Raw genomic sequence first — 15,983 nt, forward strand, 5'->3', positions numbered from 1 at the left:
GAGAGAAAAACAACGTCAGCCAACTCCTGCCTCTTGTCCTTGGGAGCCAATCTGCCCCAAACTGTCTTCTCCACACACCTTCTCCTGCGGCTGTGCCACACAGATCAGCAGTCTCCACTTACAGAAAACAACTTGGCACTCAAATACCCCAGTGGATAGCAAGGACCCTTGAAAAAACTGTGAAGGAAACAAATGCTTCCATTTGTACTGAGGGCATTAGATGGTGAGTAATAAATAACAGCCGCCGCTGCTAACGGAATGAGGAGAAAAACGACAGAGACGCCTCAGTCCCTGAACAGTGACTTTCCCACAGCCCATATGAATGCTGCCAGGGCACAGAAGCATTTGATCATGCAATTAAAGATTGTGCCATAAAGCACACATGATGAGGGCTGAGCTAATGCTGCTCCCACAGCCTTCAGCATCACCAGCTCTGAGCACTTGAAGGGCACCAGACAGCAGCAGCAACAGCCCTGCTGCAGCAGGAGGAGGCTGCAGGTCTGAGGGCATGTAGTGATACCTCAAAGTAATGGCTTTATACTGAAAGAGGGCAGGTTTAGGTTGGATATTAGATACAAATTCTTTACTGTGAGGGTCGTGAGGCGCTGGCACAGGTTGCCCAGAGAAGCTGCGGATGACCCATCCCTGGGAGTGTTCCAAGGTTAGGTTGGATAGGACTTGGATCATCCTTGGTCCTGTGGAATGTATCCCTTCCCATGGCAGGGGGTTGAAACTAGATGATCTTTGAAAGTCCCTTCCAACCCTAACCACTCTAGGGTCCTATGATTCTCATTTTGTTTCTGGAGTTTTTAAGTTTAATTTTCAAGTGCCATGTCCTCCATAAAAAGCTTATTTCTGCACAAAAAACCTTTAAGAAAATCAGGTTGCAGCTCTCATTTTCTGCCTTAGCCTCTTATCCAGGTACTGCTACAGCCTTCCCAGCACTGAGATTTCCTTCCACATTGTGCAAGGCCTTAGGGGACTTCCATGGATCAGACCAACTCCACTTCCACACATCCTCCCTCTCCCCACAGATCAATGCCAAAAGAGATGTGCAGTGATTTTTGCAGTACTCTAGCTGTCATTTCTTTCTGTTTCTTAAATGTTGCTTCCCTTCCCTGCCACCTTTTGCTATGCTACACTCTGCTTTAGTTATTAGGCTTGCAGAGCTGCTCTCCGCAGAGAACTGTATCAAACTATTTCCTGAAACCCAGCTAAATTATATGCATAACTTCCTTCCCTCAGCCACTTGGAGGAAGTAGCAAAACAATCATATGCGTTTGACATTATTACTCATTTCTGAACCCAAGCCAAGCCTCCCTTTCTGTGGTATCACTGACATACTGCCACGAGAAGAATGGAAAGGGCTATCTTCAATCCTAGCACTGGGTAGTTTTCAGTGCTTTATTCCCTTTGAGAGAAAAAACTGGCTATAGCAAAACTGTCTCCTCCAAGGTTTCATCCGGGAAGCACTTGGTTTGTTTTTCAGGCTCTCATTTTTTTAAACTTCAAAGCAAAAAAGTGGCCATTTGACTTATTCAAATGAACAAAGATGTTTCAACAAGTTAAACAATGCTTCCAGATGCTTTTTTGTGAAATCAGATAACAAGCCCTTTGGATTTAACAGCATCAGTGTTGGAGCCTTCAATAGAAAACACATCCTTTGCTAAATCTGTTGGTTAAGAAATCAAGCTAATGAGTGAAAACAGCCTGCTCCACATCTGCAATTCATTATCCCTGCCTCTGAGTGAAGCCATCCAGGTATGTATGACATGTTACACTTAGCAAATATTACAAATGAGACAGTGGGAGAGAATGACACATTTTTCTGTGGCAGTGAGGGCACGTTTCGGAGAGGTTCACGTGCTCTGCAGGGAATGTGAACATGACCTCTCCGGCAGGGCTGTGTAAATAAACGAGCGCACACAAGTCGATTTTTAAACACTACCTTTTTCCTATAACCTTAAATGTACATGTGCCACGTTCTTGTTTCCTCAAGATGAAGAATAGAGTAAGGAGCCATCACCCTCAATGTCCCAACCCTTGCACTCCAAAATTTTTCCACATTGCAGCGACAAAGGAGGCAGCACTCGGCACATCCCAGCGTGTGCTGCCTGTGCTCCAAGAGCAGCAGCAGCAGTCAACAGAGCAGGACCATGCCCTGCATCAGGGAGGCAGAACACAGGTGCATTTGCCAAGGCTGCTCCCAGAAACTTGGCATCCAAAGGTGCCAGAGACACAAAGGGCATCAGCACAGCACCACTGATCGAAAAATCAGCATTTTAGCCTTTTTTGCCACCTTGGTATGCAACACTGCCTGCATGAAAATCTGCCAAGGGAACTCAAGGGAAGAGAAAAAATGAAAAGCACTGCATTTAAAGAGGCTTTATTCCTTTATATAATTAAAGCTAACGTTTATTTCAAATGTTGCTTTTGATATTTGTACTGCTTTTTAATTCTCAGAAGGTGTTTTAGCTTTGCCCTGGAATTCGTGGCTTTGAAAAGTCAGGCTGTGGCATACTGAATGCTCAATTCTATGGCTGCAAAAGACTGGTGAGGAGCCCTGGAAACTTTTTACCATTGTAACAGAGCAACACATTATAGCAAAGTTTAAGAACCACTACATCCCTGCAGAGACACTCAGTGACAATACAAGTGTCACTGGATATGAGAGCAGGCACTGAAAGGAGAAATCTGTTTACAGTAAACACTTCTGCTTGGAAGTAGGAAACTACAGTGACCTTCTGTTCTCAGAAGAATCAGCATTAAGATGACTAATGGGCCAAGGAGGATTGATTTATTGGGAAAGAATAAAAATTTAACTATATATAGAGCCTGGCTACTCAACTGGCAAGGGAGTAGGTGTGGTAGGAAAGTAACCCTGGAGCTAAAAATAGAACAAAGAGGAGGAACAACTCACAGTTGAGATAAGCCAAAACAACAGGCACAAAAGCTGGGGAAGTGTACAGCACCAAAGGGAGAAAACGCTGCAGCCATTGGACAAATCTCGTCCCACTTTAACCCCACAGCTTAGCGCCTGGTGTTCCTAAAACTTTCGGAAGGAGAAGCTACAAACATGCACAGCTGAGAATTGCACAAAGGTGAGATCAACGTACATCGGTGTTATATCGAGGCAAATCCTTGAATTTTATGTTGCTAATCCTTATTGAAAGGGCTGGGCTTGGCTTGGTTTGTTAATCGTTGGTTTGGGTTTTTTTTAACAAAACCCCTGAGCTTAGAGCTACTGAACACTGTCCTTTTCAACTGCGGAACTTCATAGGGCTGTTTTCTTTAGCTGTAATTCTTTTCCCTCCTGTAGAATTGCATCAAGGGAAGTGAGAAAAGACTAGTTAATTTTCCCAGCTATTTAATGAGGCTGGAGCCTTCGTACTACAAAACCTCACTTCTTTTCAGCTCTCTACAGGCAGTGCCACACAAACTCATATTGCTTTTGCTGCCCCACTCTTTCTCCTGGCCCTTCTCTTCACTCAGCCAAGAACGGTGGAACTTTTTGCCACATCACAAGCGCCAGAATATCTCAACCCCTAACCACCCCCAGATATCTGTGCTTTTCTAGACAACTCCAAATGATTCCAAGTTTTCACTTCTATCGCCAAATGCTCCTGGAAGAACATACTGCTCTTCATTTGATGGTACAGGACAGGTTTTTCAATGAATGCTTGAATTATCAAAGCTTTGCTAGGTATGAAAAAAAACAAAACAAAACACAACACAAAACCCCTAAAAGTGCCTTTTGCAGCTTCTATTTAGAAAGTCAAAGCAGGTAAGTGACAATTCTGAGAGCTGCATTAGCAACAGAAGTAATTACAGGGGATGATTTTGCCAATTAACTTGGACTTGCCTTCTTTTCCTCTATGCAAAAAATCACAAGCCTTTGCACTTAGAGGATTGATTAAACCTGTATTTAGATAAACCAGTTGGGCTATTACCTGTCATAGCAGTTGAAGTCATCTAACCAGCAGCCTTTCTTCACCAGCTCGATGGAGCCGGAGTTGTTTCTCCAGGAGGCATAACAGTGGAGCCGCTTGTCCTTCTCCCCCTCACAGCGCTCCACGCCGCTCTGGTTGGTCTTCTCCAGCTCCCAGTTGGCATTGTAGTAGATGCACTCCCTTGTCTCAGCCTCCCCATGGCCTGGTCCTGAAAAAGAAATCAAGCCCCAAGAACATTCAAGTAAAATCAGGAATAAATCTTGGGAAGCATATCTCCACATGGCTGTGTTTTAGGTGATGCATACATTTGATTCCCTGGGAGCTGAGCAGCTCAGCAGTGTGAGCTTCAGCACAGATTATTCCTCTCCTCTGGGTTGAGGTGGGGGATGGAGAGGTCAGGTTTGCCTAAGGTCACACAGGAGCTCATGGTGAAGTCAAGAGGCCAGCTGAGAACTTTCCAGATCTCCTCTGCACAATGCTTCAACCTTAGGACCCTAAAAAAGGCGACACATACCCAGTAATGTCTAACCACAGAAACCTTGATTAGGAAAGACAACCTCCCAGGGTGCTACTTGATGCTTGCTGGGATGTCATGCAGTGGAGTTACTCTCCCTCTCCACCACTACTCTGGGAAACATCACCTAAAAATACAGTTTCTTCCATGGGTAGGATGTAACTGAGAACAGATAATATTCATCCTGCAGAGGAGGGCCAGACCAGTGGCAATTCCTCACTTAGAGCCTGGTTCAGACTTACTTGGGCAAGTTTCCATATGATAAATGCCACGTTTTTAGCTGCAGTTGACACGGCTCCCCGTGCCTCTCCACTCAAACAAGCCTTTCAGCAACAAACTCTGTTCCCCAAAACAAGACTGGCCACCACAAACAAAGGAGTCTCCCTATCCTGTGGGTCTTTCCTGCTTTAGAACCTTGTACCAAAGGACTATGGAGCTCCTACTGTCCCCAGGGAAACAATTCCCCCATAGCCACCATACGGCAGAACTGAAATACAATTGCAGACACATCCATTAAAACCAGAGTCAAGTAAGGGAACACTGATATCTGCAGGTGACCTCCTTTGTCCTAAACCTTAGAAATCTTCTCTTCATCTGGAAATACTCTGTTTCGTGGCATTTTGAGGATTACTTTAAAACAAAATGAAGAATGAAACAAACACACATCTTGTAAGCAGACAAACACAAAAGGTACTGTGTGCCCTGTACCATGAAGCTGATGATTCTGTAAATCCTGAAATGCCCTGCAGCCATCTCTCTTTGGGATTACCCAACCTAAGGCAAGGTCAGGCCTGGCCATTATTTTGATGGATTGCAATCATGGAAAACGTAGGTATCTCAATAAAATATGTTGACAACTGGGTAGAAAACACAAATAGGTCCCGCAGGATGGTAAAACAAAAGTGCTGTGCTCCCAGAATAGCCAGACCTCTGTGAAGGCTAGAACTAGGTTTCTAGATGGAAAACCACAGTTCTGAATAAGCTAGGGATGATGTGTCTAACCTGCTCCCAATCCCAACACCTGGACTCAGCAGTGGGTCATTTTCATGGCACGGAGCAAACTCATCACACTAAGATGTCTTTGCAGGCTGAAGAGGTGTTCAACCCTTCATAACTCTTTTTAGGAAGACTGCTTGATCTGCATCACGGGAGACTGCAAGGGAGTAGGGGTATGAGAATGTCATAAAGCTGACTTCTGAAACTGGAAATTATATTCAAAGCACACATGAACGAGAGCTCAATTTCAATAGCACCTGCAGGTTTTATCAGCGCTTGCAAAGCTCCATCAGAGTTTTCCTCTGACAAGTTGCTTACAATAATGAAAACAACCTACCAATATCCCTCAACACAGAACAATGTCAATATTGACACTCCTTGTTAAAGCCTTGATATTTGTTCTCTTGATACTTACACCGTATATTTTTAGGGCAGATTAAGCACTTTTGCTAAATACTGGTTAAATCAGCAGGAAAGTAAAAGAGCTTTTTCTTGCGTGTGGGGGTGGAGGGCGATATCTTTTTTACTTACAAAGGAAAGAATAAATATCTTAACTTCACAGAATCATAGAATGGCTTGGGATGGAAAGGACCTTTAAAGGTCATCTAGTCCAATATCCCTACAATGAGCAGGGACATCTTCAACTAGACCAGGTTGCTCAGAGTCCAACCTGACCTTGAATACTTCTACAGCCACCACCTCAGTGGACAACCTGGGCCAGAGTTTCACCACCCTCATTGTAAAATGCACCTTCATTGTAACAAGTCTACCACTGTAACACAGCTACCAGCTGGTACCTGACACCTAATCCTCACTTTTCACCTTCTGCACAACTCCTGCAAATACACTCTGTAATATCATTTTCATCATCCCAAACTGAATATCACTTTTGACCAAGACAGAAATTTTCTCTGCCTCCCCAACTCCACCTCCCAGAAAGCTGGGAGGTTTAATGAACCATTTCACTGGAAAGCAGCCCCAAAATCTAATCCTAGCTCAGCCACCAGCATGTGCAACCCCAAGCAATATCACATAGGCTGTGTTTTCTCCACCTGCAACAACGGTCAATGCAATGCACAGAGCTGCGGTGAGATTCGATATTTCCACTGTGCTTTGGAAAGGGAACGTTGAAAAGATGTGAAGCAGGAGCTGTATCGGATATGGGACCAGCAAACCGAGGCTGCTAAATCCTGTGTTGAGCCCAGGCTCCCTTCCCCCAAGACAGTTGTCTTTTCTGGAACAAGTTTCAGCTGAAGACTAAGAGCTGCTTGCAAACACGCAAACCCAACTCTGCAAACAGCAACCGCACCAGGAAAAAGGCCTTTCCCAGTTTTCCCCCCGCTGTCAAAGTTTAGATGATTTGAATAAAAGCGTGCATAAAGTTTTGGATGACTAAATAGATATATGCTTTCTTTATAACAGCTCCTAAGGATGCTTGCATTAAGAAGACACTTTAAAAACCTGCGTGTTTGTTATCTGCTTTCAGATCTCTTTAAAAGCCATTTGGTAGGATCCTCACCCCGCTGGGTGCTCACAACTGCAAGAAACCCTTCTGTTTGTACCCAAGATGGTCTCAGCAGGAAGGGGCACGTCTCCAGGCCTGGGTATTAATTTACCTGCTGCTTTAGCTCATCAAGAAACACTCACACCTTGCTCTGTAATGGATCACGCAGAGACCAGAGTTTGCAGCTAACTGCCTGTTCTGCACTCTCTTCGGTAAAACCCTCACTGAACAGAGGGAGGGGGAGTCAAAACAGGGGCTTTTCCCTTTGAGGGAGAAAGGTGGTGACTAAGAGAAGGAAATCTGAGCTTTGCTCCTGCATCCCCAGGGAGCCAGGTAGTTTTTCCTCCCTCCTCTTCTCACCCTGGGCAATGGATACTCCCAAGGCCACTGTATGTCTGTAAAACACACTGAGCTGGACATTGGGTAATGGTTTTAAACTAAAAAAATATTTGGATTTGATATAAGGAAGAAATATTTTTCTCAATGAGGGTGATAAAACACTGGGACAGGTTGCCCAGGGAGGTGGTAGATATCTCATCTGTGGAAACGTTTATGGTCAGGCTGGACAGAGCTCTGAGCAACTTGATGTAGTTGAAGATGTCCCTGCTTGCTGCAGGGGAGTTGGACTAAATGCGCTTTAAAGGTCCCTGCCAGCACAAACTATTCTTCCAAGTGACAAAGGCATGGATAACCATGTCCTGCTTCTCATTTCAAGTTGCAAGAAGAATCAGAGGGTATTCCCCAAAATATGTGCAGGAAGAGCTTGTCTCCTTTCACACAGCTGATGCATCAGCACAAGGACTTGACTGGGCTCCCCTGTGCCCCCAGCAGTACAACCTGGTCCAAGAGAAGTGTTGCACCAAACTTGAGGATCTAACTGGAGGGATACCATTAATTTTGGCTAAAAGAGCTTTTCCTGAAACAAGTCTTTCAGTGCAGTTACAAACCACAGCCTGAGACAGACTAAAGGGGCTGTGTCCCCAGAGTCCTGCTCTCCCCCTCCTCACAATGCTCTAGTCATCTGCCTCATAGCAGCCTTGGTACATAGGAAAGCTCCTGAGCTCCTTCATTTGGTGGCACTGCCTGGTAATATCCTGCTCATGCAGGATGGAAAATAAAAATCCCAGAGAACTGCCCGGCTTTTGGCAGACAATCAATGGGACTTGGGTGCAATGAGATATAAAACCTTTGCTAAGCAAGTGTTTGAAGATTGCTGTTGGAACCTGGTCTCATTCATTTGGCTCCCATTCCTCTCCTGCCTAAGCCTATTCCACCAAATGCAAAATTTGGGAAAAAAAGTTGCAAAGCAGAAGCATGGATGTGGGGCAGGAGCATGGACATGGGGCAGAAGCACAGCATCCCCAGCACTGCATCCCACTGTCAGCCCCAGCTCTCTCCATGGAAAAGAGCCTCGTGTCAGCAGCCAGGCAAAAACAATCAGCGTTTTAATACCACAATCCATGAATACTTGTTTAAGCAATAAAGCCTGAAGTCCTGTTTGAAATCAAAGTCTAAGGAAGAATCAGGCTTTGCAGGAGCAGATGGGTTTCTGGCATCCCACTGCATCCACCCAGCGCTTCGGGGATGACGCAGTGTGGCTCGAACAAAAGCCACACAGAAATACCTTTACACAAAATACCAAGCCCAAATAACTCCCATACATCATGAAGGCAGAGGGAGGCTACCCACCATCACCCATTTTTGGGGTGGAAATCAACTTTCTGACCTCAGTCCTGAGGAACTGTCATTACGCTGATTCCCCTGGGTCAATTTTGTGCTCCAAATGACTGAAACATCTCCAGGTTTTTGCCAAGCAGGACCCCCAGCACCCATCTGAGGCACATAATGATGGGAAGAGCAGTCGAAGCACCTTGCGACAGGGAAAGACCTCTCCCCTCTACTTGAGAGTTGCAAGGCACAGAGGGAGCTCATTAAAAAAAGATCCTCGTGAACTGAAGGACTTCAGCTTGCTGAGACATGGGACCTTGCTGCTGATCTGAAAGTAAACCCTGCTCTCTTAATTTGGAGTCGCTGACAGATCACTGAGGCTGTATCATTATCCAACAGCTTCTAAATTATAGCCAAGATCCAGTGTAGCAACTCCAGGTCTAGGTGTTAGCAGCTGCTGGGCTCCTATCTCATAATTAGATACATAGGGAATATCTTCCCCAAGGCTGAAGGCTGCTATAAATCTCAGTTCTTTATCTCTGCCTGTCCCCTTTTGAAAACCTAAAATGAAAGTATATATGAAAAGATGGGATGTGTCAAAATAGTCTGCATAAACACTGAGTGATTTACCAGACAGTCTGTTTGCCTGACTGTCAAAACCACCGGGCTTTATATATGAAACAGTGTATGCAGCTGAAGTTATTTGCAAACACTTCGTTATGTCCCTATATAGCTATTTGTACGTGTAACTTTATAATATAAAACGGCGGAGATTGTGCACTGAATTGGGGTAATTGCCCTCTAATTTGGAGGGTAATTGCATGTAGCAATTAAGCAACTGTGGATGCATTCTTGCAAGTCTGATTATGGAAGTTGGGCCCTTTGTTTGAGGTTCGGGTTTGCTTTCAGAGATCTCTCCCTCAAACCATGGCAGGGGTGAGCAGAGCTGGGAAATCCGAGGCTGCTGGGTGCTCACCTTGCAGTGCAGCATCTGCTGGGATGAGCCACTTCACCCCCTTGCCAGGGGATGCTAAACCAGCTGCCTCCAAACCCACAGCTGCATTTTGGCACACCCTTCAATGGGGGACCACAATCTAAGCATTTGTGGAGCACTCTCGGAGGCACTGGTGGGGAAGGAAAAGTAGGGAAAGAGAGCTGCTGCCTCCCAGCTCTCCCTCTCCCAGACACCTGCCCAGAAATCACATGCAGGACTGCAAATTAAATAATTTCCAATAGTTGTTGCTAGAAATTCAAAATCAAGCCAGATGAAAGCTTGCAACTGGGAATGTTTGGAAAATGTTGCTCTGGAGAGACCACCCAGTTGCATCTCTACAAAACGAATGTGCAATTCCTAAGCCTTGCTCCAGCATGTATTCCCCAAGTGGGGTGATTTCATTCCTGCTGTACTTAAATAATAGGGGCTAAATACATTTTTAGGCAAAACATCAAACTCGTGATGACATCTGTGGTTAAGCACATAACTGTACACGAGGATTTGAAAACTTGCTGCTTTTGTCCCCTGTTCTTTCACAAAAGTCTTTAAACAACAGCAGAAACAAACCTCTGTGACTCTGCAGAGCCTCTTTCTGAAGCCAACACTTCACCCCACCTTTGGGGACCTCAGTGGCCAGTGTTTGACCAGGCAGAAATGCCCCATCCAACCAGCTGGATGCAGGGATGGCTAATTAGAAGCATCTACTATTGCAAAATGTTTTGGTTCTTAAGCCAGATCAGGTAAATCTGTGCACAGGCAACACCAAGAAAGCGAAGGTGTAACACCAAGGGAAGATATTACCTGGAACTTTGTTTTCTGTCAATAGATTTGGCTTATCCCACAGTAAAAGAGCTCCAAGTTTTCGAGTCAATCAATGGCTGTTAATCCATTATCTCAGCATATATTGCCATGGTAACCTGCAATGATGCCATTGACAACCACTCTCAAAAGGACAGGAGGCTTTAAGTCATTTTCTTTTAAAATTAAAAAAGGAACTTTAATATTAAGAAATACATCCTCCCTGCTCACCAGGGATGACAACTCAGGGCTTCTATATTCACACCATGACTCACACTTCACAGCTTCCACGGACATCTGTGTAGCAAACCCCCCCCCACCCCCCCTATATATCTCTTTTTTAACTTGGGTTTAAGTCAGTAAACGATAACAAGGAAATTACTCCAAAGAATTAGATCTTTATTAGAATTTTCCCCCAAACTGACAGCAAAACCTGTTCTGTAAAATATAAGGATTGCATTTTAGGAGTTAATACTACAGCTCAGGGAAAGGATGTAATTCTTCTGAATAATTTCCCTGGTATTTTAAGTCAAACGGGTGGGTAGGAAAAGGACATGGAGAAGGACATGGAGCATCCCAGCTCCTCACAAGTCCACAAAACCAGGCGGATTCCTGCAGAGCCAAGTGAGATGACAGCGATACTCAGTTGAGTGAAATACTGAGTGTACACACACACATACGTGCACACAGAGCTGATGAGATTAATCTCTTGGCCCAAAGGGGAGGATCTCTCAGGAAAAGGTTTAGTAAATCATTCCTCTGGCCAGGCAGAGCGATCCAAGGAGGTTTGGCCAGGTCACCGGCTGGCCTGGTGTGCGGCAGGACAGAAACGTTGCCAGCAGTTAATCAATTTTTGGAAGCAGAGCATTTTTGACTTGAACTCAGAGGGTCATTTCTATATTTTATTTAAAGAAGAGATCATTTTAGTTATCCATTAGAAAAATCCTATTTTGTATCATTTCAGTTAAGGACAAAGCCAAAAATGTAATTACATTTCTCTGTTCACATCACTAACTGTATCTGTCTCCCCCAAAAAGATTTTAGTTCTTTAATAAAACCATCAGGGAGATCAATCAAAAGCATTTAATGCCGTGGTGCTTCTGCAGTTCATGTTTAAATGCACTTTGGGTCACAAACGAGGCAATTTGAACAGCAGAGCTCAAACCGGATTAGTAATAACACACAGAAAAGGCCTAATCTCTTTTTCCTTTTTGTTTTTTTGGTTTTTTTTTCACAGATACACACCCCTCAGCTACACCCAAGAGAATGAAATCAAAATGAAGCCAGCAGTGACAAACACAAAGTCACAGATCCAAAAAGGGCACTGCTGCCGCCCGCCCGCCTGCGCACGGCGTGGGGTGGAGAGAGCACGAGAAGCTGTAGATCGCTCATCCAAGCTCCCAGAGCTGCTGAGCTGCTGCCTGTCTGTGTGTGACCATCCCCAGGGATGCCACCTCAGGCAGCACCTCTGAAATGATGCTCTTCCATCCCCCTCAATTCACTAGAAGATACCTCCAGGCTTCCTTTACCCTGCTACACCAAGAAAATTACTTGCTCCACAGAGGAATTCCATAATGGAGAAGTTGTGTTTTCTCCCCCAGACCACAAGTTTCCAAACAGGTATATAGTTATCAAGATTTTTATTTGTTTTCCTTGAATTTGAGGTGTGCATTTATAAAAGCATTAAGCAGGCCATTTATTTGGCTTGTAACAGCAGTGACTACTCTTTGGCATGAAAAATGGCCCCTTGTGGGCTGAGCACTCTGCACACAAGCTACCAAGAAGGTGTCTCAGCAGCCAAACTTTGCAATCTCTGTAACAGAAAATATTAGAGCTTAATTGCAAGATTAAGGTATTTCCAACTGCACTCCTGAAAATCAAATAGAGGGCAAGTCTTGACCAGATGCCACAAATCACTAAGTAAAATATGCAGCAAGTTCTGAAATGACATTTAAAACACAATCATTTGTTCTTTCCCATTCTCCTCGGGAGCCAGCATGGGGTCTCCAAAGAGCATGGGAGGAGGAAGTGAAATCACGTACATTCATAAATATTTTCCCCACACACAGCGAAGTTTTGAAAAGCTTTCAAAGCAAGCCTAAAAAATGAATTTCCTTCCACGCAAAGGAACGAGGGTGTGGGAGCATCTCCTTGTGGAGTGCAGAGGTTTAAGGAACAGCAATAATCATGTGGCGATGCCTTTCCCAGCTCTTTCACGTGCATCTGCTCCATCCCACTGTCCTCATCATCCCATACCACTGCCACCAGCAGAAATGCTTTTCAGAGCTCCTGAGTTTTGAGGTCTTCTCCAGGGAGAGAGTGATGTGTGTCCAACACAGCACAGCACACCTGGCATGCCACAGAGAGCTTTGGTACCCGAACAGCAGCACCTCAATTCATAATCTACACAGGGTCCTCCAAGATTTATCAGTAGGAACATTTCAAATATGCTTTCAAATGTGCTGAGTCTACTAAGATTGGGCCCCAAGTGCTTTTCTATTGATTCTGCTTGACATTTCCAAATACCACAATTCCAAATTTAATTCACTGGTAATTGGAAAAACTGTAATGCATGTAAATGGACAAGAAGATGTGGGAAGTCCAAAAGGTCAAGCATCAGGAAAACGTGTCCCCAAGAATTAAATGATGCTTGTTTGTGTTCCTGTCACCCTCTTCTGCTTGAATAATCAAAGCTTGGAGTTGAGCAGTTTTCTCGGCAGGAAGGAGGAAGAAAGGCAATAAAAAAACCACGACCACTCTAAACCATGGAACTGGTTCAAAAATCACTGTTTTAAACTCCATCATTGACCAGAATTCAAATACACCATAGAGATGACTCACTTAATCAGCAGATTACATGAGCAAGTGAGAAACTCAGGGAAGAATTAATTTGAAAATGCTCTCAGTGGAAGAAGATGATCTCTACCTAGAAAGGTTTCTAAGAGTACCTTTCTGCTACATCATAGCTTCTCCTTGCCAGCCAGTTGAAGGGGAGGCAGTGGCAGAGAGAAAATCTTACAGATGTCTAAGTTCAAACCTCACTTCCAGCGTGATGATGGATGGTTGTTGGCAGGTGCCAACTGGTGTCTCTTCTTTATTCACCTGAGAAAACCAAACTTCTGCTTCAGAGGAACCAAGGGCTTCAGTGACAAGAAATGTTGCAGGACCATGCAGGGGGTGCTTGCGCAGCTCTTTGCACAGAGCTCTGAGCTGCAGCAAAGCTCGAGAATTCACTGTGTTGATGGGGTATCAAGCCCTTTTGGGCAAAGACCATTCACGTACAAAATACACCATGACAAAATCTCCCTATTTCTCCATGTTCTAGAGAATAAAACATGCACATTTTAGCTGCCAGCCTGACCTGCATTCCCCCCAGCACATAAGCAATCACTGACGGTCTGACAGCCTGGTGCATTTCAGCTCAAAGGATAAGAACATGATGGAAGTGCAGCACACAAAAAAGCATGAGCACAGTTTATAGCCAGTCTTACACTGATGAAGGACAAGCATCCATTGCCACATCCCAAGCAGAGATTCCTTCACCCAGCCCACACCAGTACATGTGAAAATACTTGATAACTCCTTGGTGCAAGGGACACCTTTTGCATTACACTCTAGACCTTCAGGTCGTTCAAGGTTTGCAGAAGAAACCACTGACTTTTAAAAAGCTCTTTCCTTGTGTACGCTGGTATTTCAAGAGTTAACAAGCCAGCAGAACCTAGTCTGAAAGAGAAGAGAGGCAGGAAAAAAGCAACTCTCTGGCCCTTGCAATCACAAACTAGCCTTAAGCCCTCCAAAAGGAAGTAAAGACATTCCTAAAATTCTTTGAGGATGAGAAGCAAGTTGCCAGCCAAATCAGAAGTCCAGTTCTCCAGTCTTTATGCTCTTAATGGCAAATCCCACATGAGCAATTTTAAGAGCTTCTTTTACAATGGAATTTTCTCCCAAGTGGCTACAGCACATCTAGGACTTGTCTCATGTTTACAGAAATGTACCTTTCTCCTCTGAGTCTATTGAAAAAAGCTGCTGTCAAACGACCTGAGGAAGGAATGTAGCACAACCCAATACCATCATGCAATTTCCAGTGATTGTTTCTGTTACAATAATGAAAGGCACGGAAGAAACGGCTGGATAACTGCAGTGATTCTCTAAAGACAAGTTATAAAAGAGATGCTGAAGAGATTTTATGTAAAGGGGCATGGGGGGAAATAAAGTCACCTATTAGCTTTCATTTTGATTACATGCATTCACCAGCATCCAGATCCCACTTTGAAATAAAAATGGTTTTGAGCAGATTGTCCCAGGAAATTGAAATCCTGCCTGTTTCTCAGGTGGGAAGCAATAAAATAACTGTGTGCTCTGGGACAGATCTTTGCCTTCCTGGTTTTCTCACACCATAGGAAGACTAAAACACTTTGGACCGCAGTGCACACATGGAGTGAAGGAAGAACTTCCCCTCCATCCACATCTAAACTTTCTGGATGGCATGAGCTCAACAGCTCCACCCCAGAAACTGGGTACATTCCCTTCCAGTTCGACTTTCTATTTAGATGCCCGTTCCCATGGTGACCAGGCTCCAATATTACGTAAAAAAGCATAAAGTAATATTCTAAGATTCAGCACAGTACTCCCAATTTCCTGACCTTGGATAGGTGGCGATCTCCACTAGCACCATCTCTGATGCTGCTAATTAGATGTTGATGTAGGAGAATAAGGAGATGTGGGTGCCCTTTTCTGGGCACTTTCAGAGACACCACAAGTATTTAAAGGGATTTATCTCTGGAAATGCAATGAGAATCCAAGACAAGAGAAGGCTCCGGGGAGATCTTACTGCAGCCTTTCAATATACAAAGGAGGTTTACCAGAAAGGTGGAAGACGACTTCTTGCCTAGGCCTGTAGTGATAGGACAAGGAGAAATGGCTTTAAACTGAAAGAGGATAAATTTAGATTAGGAAGAAATCTTTTCCTGGGTGGGTGGTGAGGCACTGGAACAGGTTGCCCAGAGAAAATGTAGATGCCCCATCCCTGAAGGTCTTCAAGACCAGTTTGGATGGGGTTTGGAGCAACCTGGTCAATGGAAGGTGTCCCTGCCCATGGCAGGGGGGTTGGAACGAAAGGATCTCTAAAGATCCCTTCCAACCCAAATCTTTTGAACGCTCCTCCATAACCTGTAACATGAACAATTTAAGCTGCAGTTAAACCCTCTCCTTTTGCCTGAAGAGCTTCATCAGCAAGATGCAATAATCACTTGTTTTGGTCCATGTGCTTGAGCTGGAAGATGGGAGAGGTGCCTGCAGGAATGCACACACAGAGGAGCGGCAGCTAGAGAGAGATGAGCAAACTACAACCCTGAACACGTCTTCTCACTGCCTCCCCCTGCTCAGATTTACCTGGGGACACAGGCATGCAAACTACTCACACCTCTCTAATAAAAAGGTACTTTATGTGACATTACTGTACACTCCTGCTAATCAGCAGGGACAGAAATGGAAGACATGCTACCAGTAAATTCTATTCTTCACTAAAGAAAATAAAAAGTTCCAAGGCAATGTGAAAAG

General features: G+C 44.5%; 1 protein-coding gene and 1 long non-coding RNA gene across 2 annotated transcripts in view; one reads left to right on the forward strand and one right to left on the reverse strand.

Moving 5' to 3' along the window:
- The window catches only part of ACVR2B (activin A receptor type 2B), a 107,163-nt gene that overhangs the window by 24,394 nt on the left and 66,786 nt on the right, over nucleotides 1-15,983 (reverse strand). Inside the window, exon 2 of the mRNA XM_048320012.1 lies at nucleotides 3,951-4,158. Within this exon, the coding sequence (XP_048175969.1) occupies nucleotides 3,951-4,158 (208 nt within the window). The remainder of the gene's footprint in view (nucleotides 1-3,950; nucleotides 4,159-15,983) is intronic.
- On the forward strand, nucleotides 548-15,464 carry LOC125333832. The gene is made up of 4 exons (XR_007206988.1): nucleotides 548-560; nucleotides 1,051-1,052; nucleotides 2,860-2,864; nucleotides 15,373-15,464. It is a non-coding gene; the product is annotated as an uncharacterized LOC125333832 (long non-coding RNA).

This window comes from Corvus hawaiiensis, chromosome 1 (genome assembly GCF_020740725.1).
Source record: "Corvus hawaiiensis isolate bCorHaw1 chromosome 1, bCorHaw1.pri.cur, whole genome shotgun sequence".
Lineage (NCBI taxonomy): Eukaryota > Metazoa > Chordata > Aves > Passeriformes > Corvidae > Corvus > Corvus hawaiiensis.